Source organism: Eulemur rufifrons, chromosome 7 (assembly GCF_041146395.1).
Source record: "Eulemur rufifrons isolate Redbay chromosome 7, OSU_ERuf_1, whole genome shotgun sequence".
NCBI lineage: Eukaryota > Metazoa > Chordata > Mammalia > Primates > Lemuridae > Eulemur > Eulemur rufifrons.
In genome coordinates this window covers 277,868,341-277,881,213 of record NC_090989.1, presented here as the reverse complement: position 1 = coordinate 277,881,213, position 12,873 = coordinate 277,868,341, and the positions used below count along the sequence as shown (strand labels likewise).

Sequence of the window (12,873 nt, the reverse complement as noted above, 5' to 3'; positions counted from 1 at the left end):
TTAGCATGTTCAGGCTCCTTACTATGCAATGCCCTGTGCTAGCTCAGGACTCTACTGAGAGTCCTCGCCAGCAAGAAGGCCCTCACCAGATGTGCCCCTTCGACCTTGGACTTCCCAGCCTCCAGAACCGTAAGAAATAAATTTCATTTCCTTATAAATTACCAGTTTCAGGTATTCTGTATAAGCAACAGAAAAGGGACCAATACACTACCCAATTTCAAGACATATTATATAGCTGCAGTAATCAATACTGTGTGGTTCTGGCAGAGGGACAGGCACACAGAATAGAACAGAATAGAAAAACCACACAATAAGGCCAAGTGATTTTTTGCAAAGATTCAAAGAAACGCAAAAGGAAAGACTGTCTTTTCAACAAATGGTGCTACAGCAATTGGTCTTTCACAGGGATATAAAAGGAACTTCAACCTCAGTTCACACCTTATACAAAAATTAAGTAAAAAATGGATCACAGGCGTAAATGTTCAATGTAAAACTATAAAACTTATAGAAAAAAACATAGGAGAAAAATCTTCAGGATCTAGAGCTAGGCAAAGAGTTCTTAGACGTGGCACCAAAACATGATTCACAAATGGAAAAATTGATAAATTGGACTTATTCAAAATTAAAAACTTTTGTGAAAGACCCTGATAAGATGAAAAGACAACTACAAACCAGGAGAACGTATTTGCAAACCACATGCCCAACAAAGGACTCACAGCTAGAATATACAAAGAACTCTTAAAACTCAACAATAAAAAAACCAAATATCCAATTAGAAAATGGGTAAAAGACATGAAGAAACTTTCCTCGAAGATGTACAGATGGCAAATACACACATGAAAATATGTTCAACATCGTTCATTTAACCGCAGAGAAATACAATTTAAAACCAAATGAGTTATCACTACACGCCTATCAGAATAGCTAAAACAAAAAAAATAATGACAACAACAAATGCTGGAAAAGATGTGGAAAAACTGGATCCTCACACATTACAGCCACCCCAGAACCTTTACTTTAAACACTAAACGTGCAACTACCATATGACCCAGCAAATGTACTCCTGGACATTTATCCCAGAAGAATAACAACTTGTGATCATACAAAACTGTACATGAGCATTTATAGCAACTTTATTCTTAACAGCTCCAAACTGAAAATAACCAACATGTCCTTCAATGTGCGAATGGTTAAACAAGTTGTGGTACACCCATAACATGGACTAATATTTATTAATAAAAAGGCACAAACTATTGATACACACAATAGATTCTCTGGATGGATTTTAGGAGAACTATGCTGAGTTTCTCAGGGAAGAAAAGCCAATCTCAAAAGGTTACGTACTACATAATTTCATGTATATGACATTCCTGAAATAACAAAATTATAGAAATGGACAAGAGATTAGTGGTTATCAGGGGCTAAGGAGGTAGTGGTGGTGAAGGCAAGTGAATGTGGCTATAAAAGGGCAACATGAGAGACCCTTATGGAAATTGTATTACAGGGTTTTTTTTCTATATTTTATGATGCTTTGTTATCTTGAGGCCCTGCAGACCCAGGGAGGGACTGCCCCTTCCAGGGTTAGCTAATTCCTAGAGATAGTAAATGACTTGGCTATGCGCAAGCTTTTGATATGCAAAACAACCAATTCTGAGTTTACAAGCAAATGCACCTGCTTGCATCAGCAGCCAGAAGTCAAATACAGAATCCTCCTGCCCCAAATCACCGAGGGCCAGGTACCTGACAAGAGGGTACCCTTACAGCCCAGAGCCCTCCTAAATTATTCAGACCAGACAGTCCTAAGTCTGCTTACCCTGCTTTGCACTGCCTTTCCCAGGGAAACCACAGTAAAGCCACCTGCAGTGTGTCCCCCCCAGCTCCCTCTGCCTCCTACCGAGCCAGGTGCTTCCCCATGTGGCCCCGCGTGGCCTGGCACGCCTGCTCCTCTGGGGAACTATGAGTAAAAAACTATCTTTTCAGTGGCATTCCTCTCCTGATCTACCAGCTGCACCACACCTGAATAAAAACAAAATCCTGCATACATTTTAAAACAGAAATGTTCTGTGTCTTGACTGCACTAATGTCAATACCCTGCTTGTGATATTGTGCTAGAGTCTGTGACATGTTGCAATGGGGGAACGTGTAAAAGGGCAAACAGGATCTCTCTGTGTTACTTCTTGCAACTGCATGTGAATCTACAATTCTCTCAAAGTAAAAAAGTTTAATTGGAAAAAAAAAAAAGATTAAAGCAAGTGCCTCATCTTTTCCACCAGTCGAATTTCTTTGCTGGAAGCCTTTCTAAACAGTGAATGGGAAGCGCTAGTGAACAGAAGGAAGTGCCAGGGCACGGCCTTGCTCCCTACCCGTCCTCTCCACTTTCCAGATGAATCGACTATGGAATAAGTCACTAGTGGGAACTAAAGTCTTTGGTCTAAAACTAAAACTTCATGGTTGGTTGGGGAGGGAAGCCCAGGGGAAGACAAGCCCCGCTCCTCCGCACCCCGGCAAGGCAAGCCGCTGTTCCTGACAGAAGCATCTTGACAAGCGCCGATGTTGCTTCTTGCACACCTCCTGGGTGTGCACCGTGCCGAGTGTGCCAAGTGCACGTGCCGGGCCAGGGCTCTGCGGGCCAAGGGGAACGTGGAGGGAAGATACGGGACGGTTAACAGAAGTTTGTAATTCAGGCTACAGGAAACAAAGGCCCAAGGGCTGGTCAAAAAACCGTTTTCCATGTTTTCAGTAAATCTCAGTTTAATGTATGTTCTAACAAAACAAAAAAGAGGAACACCTGGTGCCTTTTATCAAAACAAGCTCTGATTCTGAAAATAAACCCCTCTGTGAAGCAGGACTCAAAGTCTGTTGTTATTCCTGCAGTTGGACTGGCACCTCCAGGGCAAAGCCACGTGCAGAGGGAACCAGAGACAGCCAGAACGAGCTTTCCCCCCTGCACCCCGTGTCTGCATTTGCTTGGTAGAGGCAGAGCTTTGGGTTCTCGCTGTCCTCTGGCCCATGGTAACAAGGACGGTTTTCCTGCCCTGCTGGGGCCCCCACCAAAGCTTCAGCTTTCTGAAAACCCGTGGCAGCTGCGCTCAGACTGGACATGTGATGATATCCCGTGTTTCCACCGCATGTCTACCATGTGCCTCTTATGAGATATTGCTACCATCTTCCCGGGCTTTTCACAATGTGATTTCTGAAATTCTTTGCGCGCTATATAAAAATACAAGCTTGTTTGAACCTGTATCACTATCTAGTAGATTTCGTTTTCCTACTTTGGCAAGTAAAAAATAGGACCTCGTTCGCAGGTTTGGGACTTTAAACTTATCCCTCCCTATACCCAGCCCACTGGCCCAGAGAGGAGCTGGTCTCTCCTGGGCCCCCAGAGCCCCTCACATTTGACAGTTCAAGCATCTGAAACTCCAATTATTCAGAAAATTCCTAATACATTTTGGGCATATACACACCATGCAGGTCCAACCGTTTTAAAGAAATGTTTTGTTGTCTAATTAGTTTCAGAAATAATCAGTGTTTTGAGGAAGGGAGGTGGGAGAGGAGGGGAGTAGAAAGAACAGGGAAGTGGAGACCCCCAGAGAGCAGGTCCACGTGCTGCCCACAGGGCCTGGCCAGGGCGGGAGCAAGAGCCACAGTCACCCCACTGCCTGGGCCTCTCCTCATCTGGCTCTGAATCCCAACTCCCTGCCCCCACAGGCTGCCCTCCCTCTCCTGTGTCTACACCCCTCCCTCTCTGCTGGTTCCTTCCACCAGCAGCTAAACTTGTGCAACGCTTTCCTACCTTTAAACAACGGAAAAGGCTCCTGATATCCTGCCACCCTCTGGCTACCACACTTCCCTTCTTCAAAGGCAGCCACGCTCTCTCAGCCTCTGAGCCTCACCTCCACCTCCTCCAGTCCACACAATCTTGCTTCTGGGCCGACCACCAAGTTCACAACCATCTCCTTCCATCCCTCCTGACTCCTTACCCTTTAGGCAACTTGGCGCGTTACTCACCACCCCTCTAGAAACACCTTTCCCCGTAGTTTTCTAGCTGATTCTCCACCTACCTCTCTGGATGCTCAGCTTGGCCCCCCTTCCAGTGCCACTGCACAGACTCTGACATGGCATCTGACATGACAGGTCCTCCCTGCTGGCCCTACAGCCTCTCCCTGCTGAGCCACATTATGCCACAGTCTAGCTACACGAGGATGACACCCAGACCTCTCTCCAGACCTTCAGACCTGGGACTCCACCAGGACGTCACACAGTACCTCAGACTCAATGTGTCCTAAACTGACCAAATCGTCTCCCTCCCCCACCCCACCTGGCCATGTTCCTATCCCAACAGAAGCATCAGCATCCATCCGGCTGCCCAGCGAGACACCCTTGTGTCACCCTGATCTGACCCATCTCCTGCCTCACACACTGTCATCAGCCTGGTGAGGCCACACCCTCCCACTCCACATGACACAGCCTCCAAATGTGTCCACCTGCCTCCATGCCCAGCCCCTCCAAATGTTGTCCTTGTGCACACACCAAATGACCTTCTCAAAACACAAATCTTATGAGAAGCTCTTTTCCTTCAAGTCCCCAGGTGACTCTCCCGACCCCAGAAGAGAGGCAAGCTCCTTAGTGTGGCTGTGGCCTCATCTACCTGCCCATCCTCAGCTCTCCCCTCCCACCTCAGGGAGCTCGATCTTCCCAGAACCCTACATTTCCAGTGCTTTGCACGACGGGCGGTGGTCAATAAATGTTTGTGAGACCAACAAGCCAATAAACAAATGAACGGGTAATGGTCAGGAAAAATTTCACTATGGAGCCATGTGAACTGGGTTTTGAAGGATGAGTAAAATTTTACTTAAAAAAGAGGGGGGGGGGTTATAGGCATTTTGGAAATATGAAAAAAAGTGGGTTCAAAGTACAATGGTACAAAGTTCCTGCTTATTCTGGACACGAGAAAGTGAGAGGTTCAACAGGGCCAGAGAAGGGTTGAGCGAAGCTGACTCCAGACACACTGAAATCATGTGCGCCATAACAAAGAACTGGGATTTTTGTCCTTCATGTGGTTATCGGAGTAGCCTCTTGGGGAGCATACTCTTGCCTACGACTGAAACAAGCGTGCATTATCGTTCAGGCCCTCGTTCTTAGCACACACGCCCAAGGGTCAAAACCACCATCAGGCAGAAGCTCTGCTTGGGTCCTCCAGGAGCCTGAGACCCACTGAAGCTTGGGAATCCCTCACCTGGACTTCTGGAAACAGTCCTTGGGCTTGAGGCTAATCTGTCTCTTCAGGGTCACTGTGCCAGAAAGACTCCTGTGGGGGGGGGGGGGGCAGGATGTCTCGGACAGGGACTGGAAGAGGTCTTAGATTAGACTGAAGAAAAAAAAAAAATCTCTAGTCTCTCTGAGGCTAGGACTCAATCTGGCCTGGGCGCTAAGGCGTGGCAGCTCCAAACACCTTTCGGAGGTGGGCAGAGCAAAGGCAGCTGAAAGCAAGGCAGAGGGTCTGAGGGTGGACCTGGACCTCTGCGGGGGTCACAGTCACCTCAATTTTACTATCTCATGCCCATCATCCCCAAAGCCCCAGAAATGTCTCATTAAAAGTAGGTCTGGTCTCAGTTGTTCAGTGGGAAACGACGTGCTATGGTCTGATGTGTCCCCAAAGTTCTGAGAGCAGTGCCCAGTCCCCACATGGGCCAGAAACGTGGGGGCAGCAGCCGCCAGGTGAGCAGGGAGCTGAACCCAGCCTCGCAGATGTCGCCAACAAAAAAGGTGCAACGTGGTGGCAGGAGAGAAAGTCAGAACCTTAGAACCCTGAGCACAGCTGAGGCAGTTTCCTGGGACAGGCTCCAACACCTGGCAGGGTCCACTGTGTGAAAAGAAGGGGGTAAACAGCAATTTCCAGAAGCGACTTCTAGAAGTGAGAGGCTCATGCTGCCAGAATCTGGGATTTACCACGAGAGATGGGTAGATCTGGCAAGTTAGATCTGAAAGATAAATAGTCCGTCAGTACTTCCCTTCAAAGCACCTGCCACAGTTTCACTTCTCACTTTGTGTGATCTTTGTCGCCTCCCCCCACCCCGGACTGCACAGCTCCTGAGGGCAGGAACGCTACATGCTTTCGCTCATCACTGTTTCCCCAGCTCCCAGCTGGCACACAGCAGGTACTCAACAAAATAAGTTGGATAAACAAACAGTTTAAAATTAAAACATCCTGGAGTGTTTGATTATTCTCACCTTATCCATATTGCTGAAATTTTGTTTTGTTTTTTATAAAAAAAAAAGTATATCATCAAGGAAAGGAAGATATATCTTTTCTGGAAAGAAAGTCATCTCACAAATAACAGTTTTGCGGCTTCAGTCTCTGAGTTGTAAGCATTCACTCAGAAAGACAAATTGATGTAGGTAAAAGGTAGGATGTGTATCACTGGAAACACACCCACAATGAGCCTCAGTGATGTCCACCTCGGTGCCTCTCAGACCCTGGAACATCCCAAAGTGATTTGCAAATCAAAGGTTAATTCTGTGCAGAGGAGCTGTAGTAGGCAGTGCTCCTTATAAGGAGCATGACAATTCTTTGAAAACTGACCATCCACACATGATAAAATAGCACACGCTACTCTTGCCAAACACCAGGCACCTGTGACACAGTCATTACACCAGGCACTGTGGCTTCACAAGGACACACGAGACCCACCCCCGACACTGCAAAGGAACAGTAGCCCCAGCCACCCCAAGATCTCTGAGTGTGGCTGCAGAACAGAAAGGGGAGGCTGTTTCAGAGAAGACTACAGAAACAGGGACGATAAATTGAGAAGTTTACCAAATAATCCCCAGCCCCTTAGCCTAAGAAACTTCTCCTGACCTGGAGAGATGGGAAGTTATTTAATTAAATTTTTATAAATGAGCATTTGGCACCTTTTACCTCAAGCAGCAGTGGGGCCCAAGCTCATTGAAAGCAGTTGTGCTACGTGGGGTCAGCAGTCCAGCTGGCGCCGGACTCGCAGGGCTGTGTGGCCGAGGTGCTTAACGTACTCTGTGTGCCGGGAGGGATTAATCCTAAAGCAGCTATGACAGACAGACAGAGTTCTCGCCCCAGTCCGCAGCAGGGCTTCCTTGCCCACGAGAGTTCTGTCTGAGCACGTCTGCAGCCTGGCCACCACAAGGTGCCCTGCACTTTGGTTTCCATGTTGACTTACCATGAAACTCCAGATAAAAGGAATGGGACGTCCCTCTTCTCACCCTGCCCTGCCTGCCTGCCCCTCGAACTGGAGGCCAGATCTCTGGGGAACAAGATGCTTCTCTGAGAACAGTCCAGAGGCCAGCACCGAGAGACGATTCCCACCTCTCTCCCCGGAACAGCTCTGAGAGGGAGCCTGGGCAGTCTCCGTCTCGGCCGTGCAGACGCTGGGTAATTACCGGGTGACTAGCACGAGCCCCTTGCCCTCCTCACCTCCCACTAAAATGCATGGCACAGCACAATCATGAAATGTGCTTATTAATTTTACTCATTTGACACTGTGCTCTTCTGCCCTGAGCTAGATGTTAGGAGAAAATGATAGGGATAGATTCTGCTCCTGTCAGACTTACCAAGACTTCCAGAAAACCAAACTATCAAAGGCCATCTGCTACCCACTAGCCAAGCATACAGCATGACCCCAAAGGTACAAATGGAATGTTAAAGATACAGATCAACAAAAGAGGATGGCAGGAAGATGGGGAGACCCCCGCCCTGGGCCTGAGCTCCCCAAGTGCCCTCCCAGGAAAGCGACCCCTAGCCCGTCCCCGCAGAGTGGAGCGCCCAGCCCTGGCCGTGATTCACGACTTGCTGCTTCGTACCTATTCATCAAAAGACACTTTGGCTTCTCAAATCAGGAACATTTTTATGAGCTTCCCCAAGAGTTCCATGGCACAAAGCCATACCTAATGATTCTATTTTATGAAAGTTACACATTCAAACCATGCTTTGAAGCCAGGCAGCAGGTAAGACTCAAATCTTTGTCAGAAAGATTCCCTTGTTCTTTCACTTTTAAAATGTCTGTGAGCTTTCACGAAGTTGGGACAGGGATGTGGTGCGTGTGAACAGGCTTCTCTTCCCTCACCCGGGACCCGGCGCTGGCAGACCTAGCGTGATCTGCCAGGGACTGCCGTGGTTGTCCATGGGGGCTGATTCTGCCCCGCCACCCCCTCCGCCTGGAGACATCTAGCAGTGTCCAGAGACATCCCTGGTCGTCACCACTGGGAAAGGAGGGGCAGGTGCTTTTGGCATCAACTAGGTAGAGGCCAGGGATGCTGCTAAACATCACACGATGCAAAGGATGGCTGCACACAAAAGAGTTTTCTGATTGGCCCCAAATCTCAACAGTGCCGAGGTCCAGAAACCCTGCCTTGGGGCTTTGCTGGACCAGGGACCACATGCTTCCCAACCTGGGAATATCAGACACTAATCCAATCACTGTGGCAGGTTTTCAGCACTGGTGAATGAGATCCGTGTTCTTTTTTTCTTAGGTATTCTTGGTGCACGTTTGCAATGAACAAGAACAAAATGTCATCATAAACAAAATGAGGAAAGTAAAAATAAGAGCACCGTAGAGTCTCAGAACACATGACAACATTCACTGTTAATTAAACCCTCCTAATGTTCCCTTGTACTTTTAAAACTCCACCCAAATCAGAATTTAACTACTGAAACAGCAAAATAACCAGTTCCGATTATCAGGACTACTGGACAACAGCACAGATGTCTGCCGAAAAGCAAGGAAAGTTCTCTGCTAAACTGGGTGGTGTGGTCGCTGATGGCCCTGGGTTGGGAGGAGGTCTGGTCCTAATTATCTGCCACGTCCAAGGACTGGGACTCTGTCGCTTCACTTCTCGGAGCTTAGGTTATCCTGATCAGCACGGTGGAGACAAAGCTAGTTGCGCTCCCAGCCTTCCAGGGACTTGTGAGAGCTAAGTGAGTTCATGTGCAGGAAACTGTTTTGTAAACTGTAAAGAGCTACAAATGCATGACAACATGTTTAAGGCATTCATACATGCATGGCAATGTATGACAACCACCAGGGTCTTTCACAGACTCTGGGTCCTTTCCACAAAATGTCATCACTAGAGGTGACTACAGCAATCAATGAATCCAACCCCTTCATTTTACAGAAAGTGGAAGTGACTATCACAGAGGTCAAGTGACCCGGCCACAGCCAGGGCCAGGAAACCGTGCAGATGGCGCAAGTCTTCTGACTCCCAAACCAGGATACGCCCCCTGCCCCCCACTGGCGATGCTTTCCCACCTTCCACTGTTTTAAGTTCCCAGAGGGAAGAAGCACATCTGACACACAGGGTCACAGGGCTTGGACACAGGACATAATTACCAGTCGAATCAGCAAAACGTACAATCTAGTATCTTGACTTACTACATCGTAGCCTGTCGGGGCTCGGTTCCGAGAAGCCACCACCCCGACGCCTGTGATGGGGTCCATCGACGTTTCTGGTAAGGCTTCCGAAAGGTCTTTGACTTCAGGCATGGTGGACTGGTCCTGGTTCAGAAAACGAAAAAGAAAGCGCAAAATTCAAACTTGGCCTTTAAAGCAAACAATACAAAGTCTCAGACAGATATTAATAGAATCAAAATCGTAGGGCAACTGTCCTGAGCTGAGCTCCATGTGCTGGCTGGCTGAGGGGACCCTGGCCTTACCTGACCCTCTCCTCGGATCGAGCATTCAAATCACCTCTGGCCCCTGCTCTCCTCAAGTTAGCTTTGAGCACTGAGCTAACATAGTTAATGAGGGCTTGTCCCTGCTCTCAGGAGGTAATTTTAACTCAAACCCAAAAGCAAATTACTTTCAATGCCACCATCCAGCTGCCTGATTTCTGAACAGATACCAGTAACTCCCCTGACGATAAATCAGACATGGCGAAGTCCAGCAACGCCTTTCCTTTCTCTCCCTCACAGCCTCTCCTTATGGAGGTGCGGACTGCCAAATCCAGCCTCTACCACAACCACGGTTAGACTTGCAGGAGGCAGAGCTCTGAAAATAAGCAAGGAACTTTGCAAACACGTAGAAGAGAGAGTTCTGGGCATGGGGCAAAGGAAGGGTGCTTGAGTCCTGCCTCTGTAACCGACTAGCTGGTGATCTGGAGCAAGCAATTTCACATCTTGGAGACTGAACTTTCTCAACTATAGAACAAAGTCATGATACTGACACCTGCACAGCTGCTGTGACAACCAAGAGAGTTGATGTAAATGCAGGGCCTGGTAGAGATCCCTGGTACACAGTAGGCACTCAGCACAAAGCATATGAGACTGGCGGGATTTAGGGCACACAGGTCCGATGTAACTGGCCAGAACCACGGAAGGTGTCACTCCCTAGAAGACTGGCAGATCCCTTTGTTGTGTTTCACCCCCAGGTCATGTGGGCACTAACTCAGAGCCAAACACTCACAGGGACCGTAATTCTTGCTGGGCACTTTGGGAGAAAGGGAGGGAAATGGAATTATTATTCTGCTGCTGACTGTGCCGTGATGTGACCGGAGGAGACAAGTGGAATACAGAGAGCTCTGGGTCCGGGCAGCCGGAGTGGCAGTGCACCAGAAAGCAAATAAAAGAGGCAACACCTTATGTAAATGGATCTAAGTACTCTGAAAAGGACAAGCAGTGAAAAAGAGCAAGTCAAATTCCACCTCCTTCGGCAGCAATTAAATTCCACTGGCTGCAGGTCTGCCAGATCCTGCAAGGCTGGTTACCGCTCCTAAAGCAAACCAAACACCCTGCCTCATAGGCAGGCAGGAGGAATAGTCTTACTTCTCAGCCTAGAATCGGAAAAGGCAGAGGCCATTAAAAATGCCTGCAGTCTCCTAAACAGGAACAATCAAAATGCTGTACGCAAGTTACCCATGAAGTCAGTGGAACCCACAAAAGGCTCCGGAAACAGGCTTGTCGATGCCATGGAGCCAAGTCCGCGATCAAGGCTAGGAAGTGCCTGGCACAGCTGCACACTCAACTTGTGTTTATGATAAAAGCCAAACTAAGTTATGTTTTACTTAGTTCTACTGAAAATAAGCTTCTAGACGGCCAGGGCAGGGGGTAGGATACCAACCTGCATCACTGCATCATTCTCTATTTTCAAATTTCATTTACCAGGCAGCTCTATCTACAAAAAGCACAGGGCTTAGTGCTTCCTGCACACAGTGGGCATTAAGTAAATATTTGAGTGAATACGCATGCATGCCCTCACTAAAGATTCAAAATTAAATATCTGCACCTGCCTGATCCAAACCAGGCACTGATCAAAAAGTCTCTGCACTTCAAAAATCCTATATTATTGGTAACATGAAAATAACATCGCTGCAGTTTGCAAAATATTGGTACCTGCTGTTGGTTACCAAAAATGCTTTGCAATTAACAACTCATTAACAGAATGTACAGATCCTGTCAGTGCTAAAATATCATGCTGTGAATTTAATAAAGAACATGTGAGATAAGTTGTTTTTTTTTTATAAAGATAGTACAGCCTCTACTACCAGAGAGAGAAAAGAAAGCAGGGAGAGAGAGAGGATAAGCATAAATAAGCAATATCTTGTTTGCTGATAGATTCATCGCCATGTCCTCTGGTCACAACATCCTCCCCGAGGTACTGATGACAATGGCTCTCTGGCCCTGAAGCACACTCTCAACTGCAGGAGGGTAAACTCGCTCTCAAAGCAGCGCTGCTGCTCCCAGAGTGCACCGAGGCGGCGGCCCAGCGGCGGACTCCAAGATGGCTGCAGAGGCCCCCAGCCGAGGCAGACAAAGGAGCCAGGGCCTGTGTCTGTGCTGGTCACAGCCCAGCCTGCGGAGGGCCGAGCACAGCGGTGGCAGAGAGCCCACTGTCCCCTCTCCTCCCCCCGACCAGCTGCTGTACCCTGGGGATCAAGGCAGCCTTTGTGAAATATAGACAAATGGCTCCTCACTGCACCAGGCTGCAGCCAGCTCGGGCAGAGGAAGCGCCACCACCAGCCAAGGAAGCTTTTAATGAGAAACACCCAAGATATCCATGGCAGAGGCCATCACTCAAAGCAGCTTGCCCTGAATTACATATTTTCTGACTGCAAATTACTTTTAACAGCGTCTCTACCGGCACTTCAATTGACCTTCCTAACAAAAGGCCATTTATTAACTAGCACTCCACGTTTCGCAGGCTGCACGGAGCTTCCAGCCAGGAGGGATGGCACCACCGCAGAATACTCAGCCACCCGGGGTCGCAGGCCAGGCCTCTGCCAGGGGGAAGAAGAGGCCATTAATGTAAGCACGCACAGAAATCCGACCGGGGAGGGGAGGGCAAGGGAGCGGGGTGTTGAGACCAACATTAACCTGTCTGGACTAAAACATAAAATCCTGAGACCGACTCGCAACAACTCTTGGTTTCATCTCAGCAGCCCTCCTCCAGCACCCGCCTCTATCTCAAAATCCCAGCTGCACACAAAACACACGAGTACACCTCTGTTGCACTTGGGCAGCACTTTGCAATTCCCAAAAACTTTCCCAGGCTTCTTCTCAGTTGGTGCTCACACCAAAGCTGGGAGGCGGCTAGCTCGTGGTATCCCTATTGTACAGGAGAGAAAACTGAGGTCCCAACTTCTCCAATGCCACGCAGCTGGCAGACAGCAACGCCCAATGGGACGGCCACTCTCCCTCCCTAGGCCTGGTCTTCCCACTGCACTACGCAGAGGCACCAACATCCCATCCAACTGAGAAGGCGGTTTCAACACTAATTATATTTTAAAATGCCAAAGCTCTTCTTTCTCTAGCCACAGCTTGATAAGTCAAGCAAGGGGGGGAAAAGTAGAGAAAGATAAAAGTAACATGGGATTAATTTTCCTCACACCTCAGTTTCAAGATTCAACATT

General features: G+C 48.3%; 1 protein-coding gene across 3 annotated transcripts in view; it reads right to left on the bottom strand.

The window, feature by feature from the left end:
* MVB12B (multivesicular body subunit 12B) overlaps positions 1-12,873 on the bottom strand; it is a 155,710-nt gene that overhangs the window by 133,826 nt on the left and 9,011 nt on the right. For all 3 annotated transcript variants that reach the window (XM_069476795.1, XM_069476797.1, XM_069476796.1), the window contains exon 2: positions 9,402-9,524. In XM_069476795.1, coding sequence (XP_069332896.1) covers positions 9,402-9,524 — 123 coding nt within the window. The remainder of the gene's footprint in view (positions 1-9,401; positions 9,525-12,873) is intronic.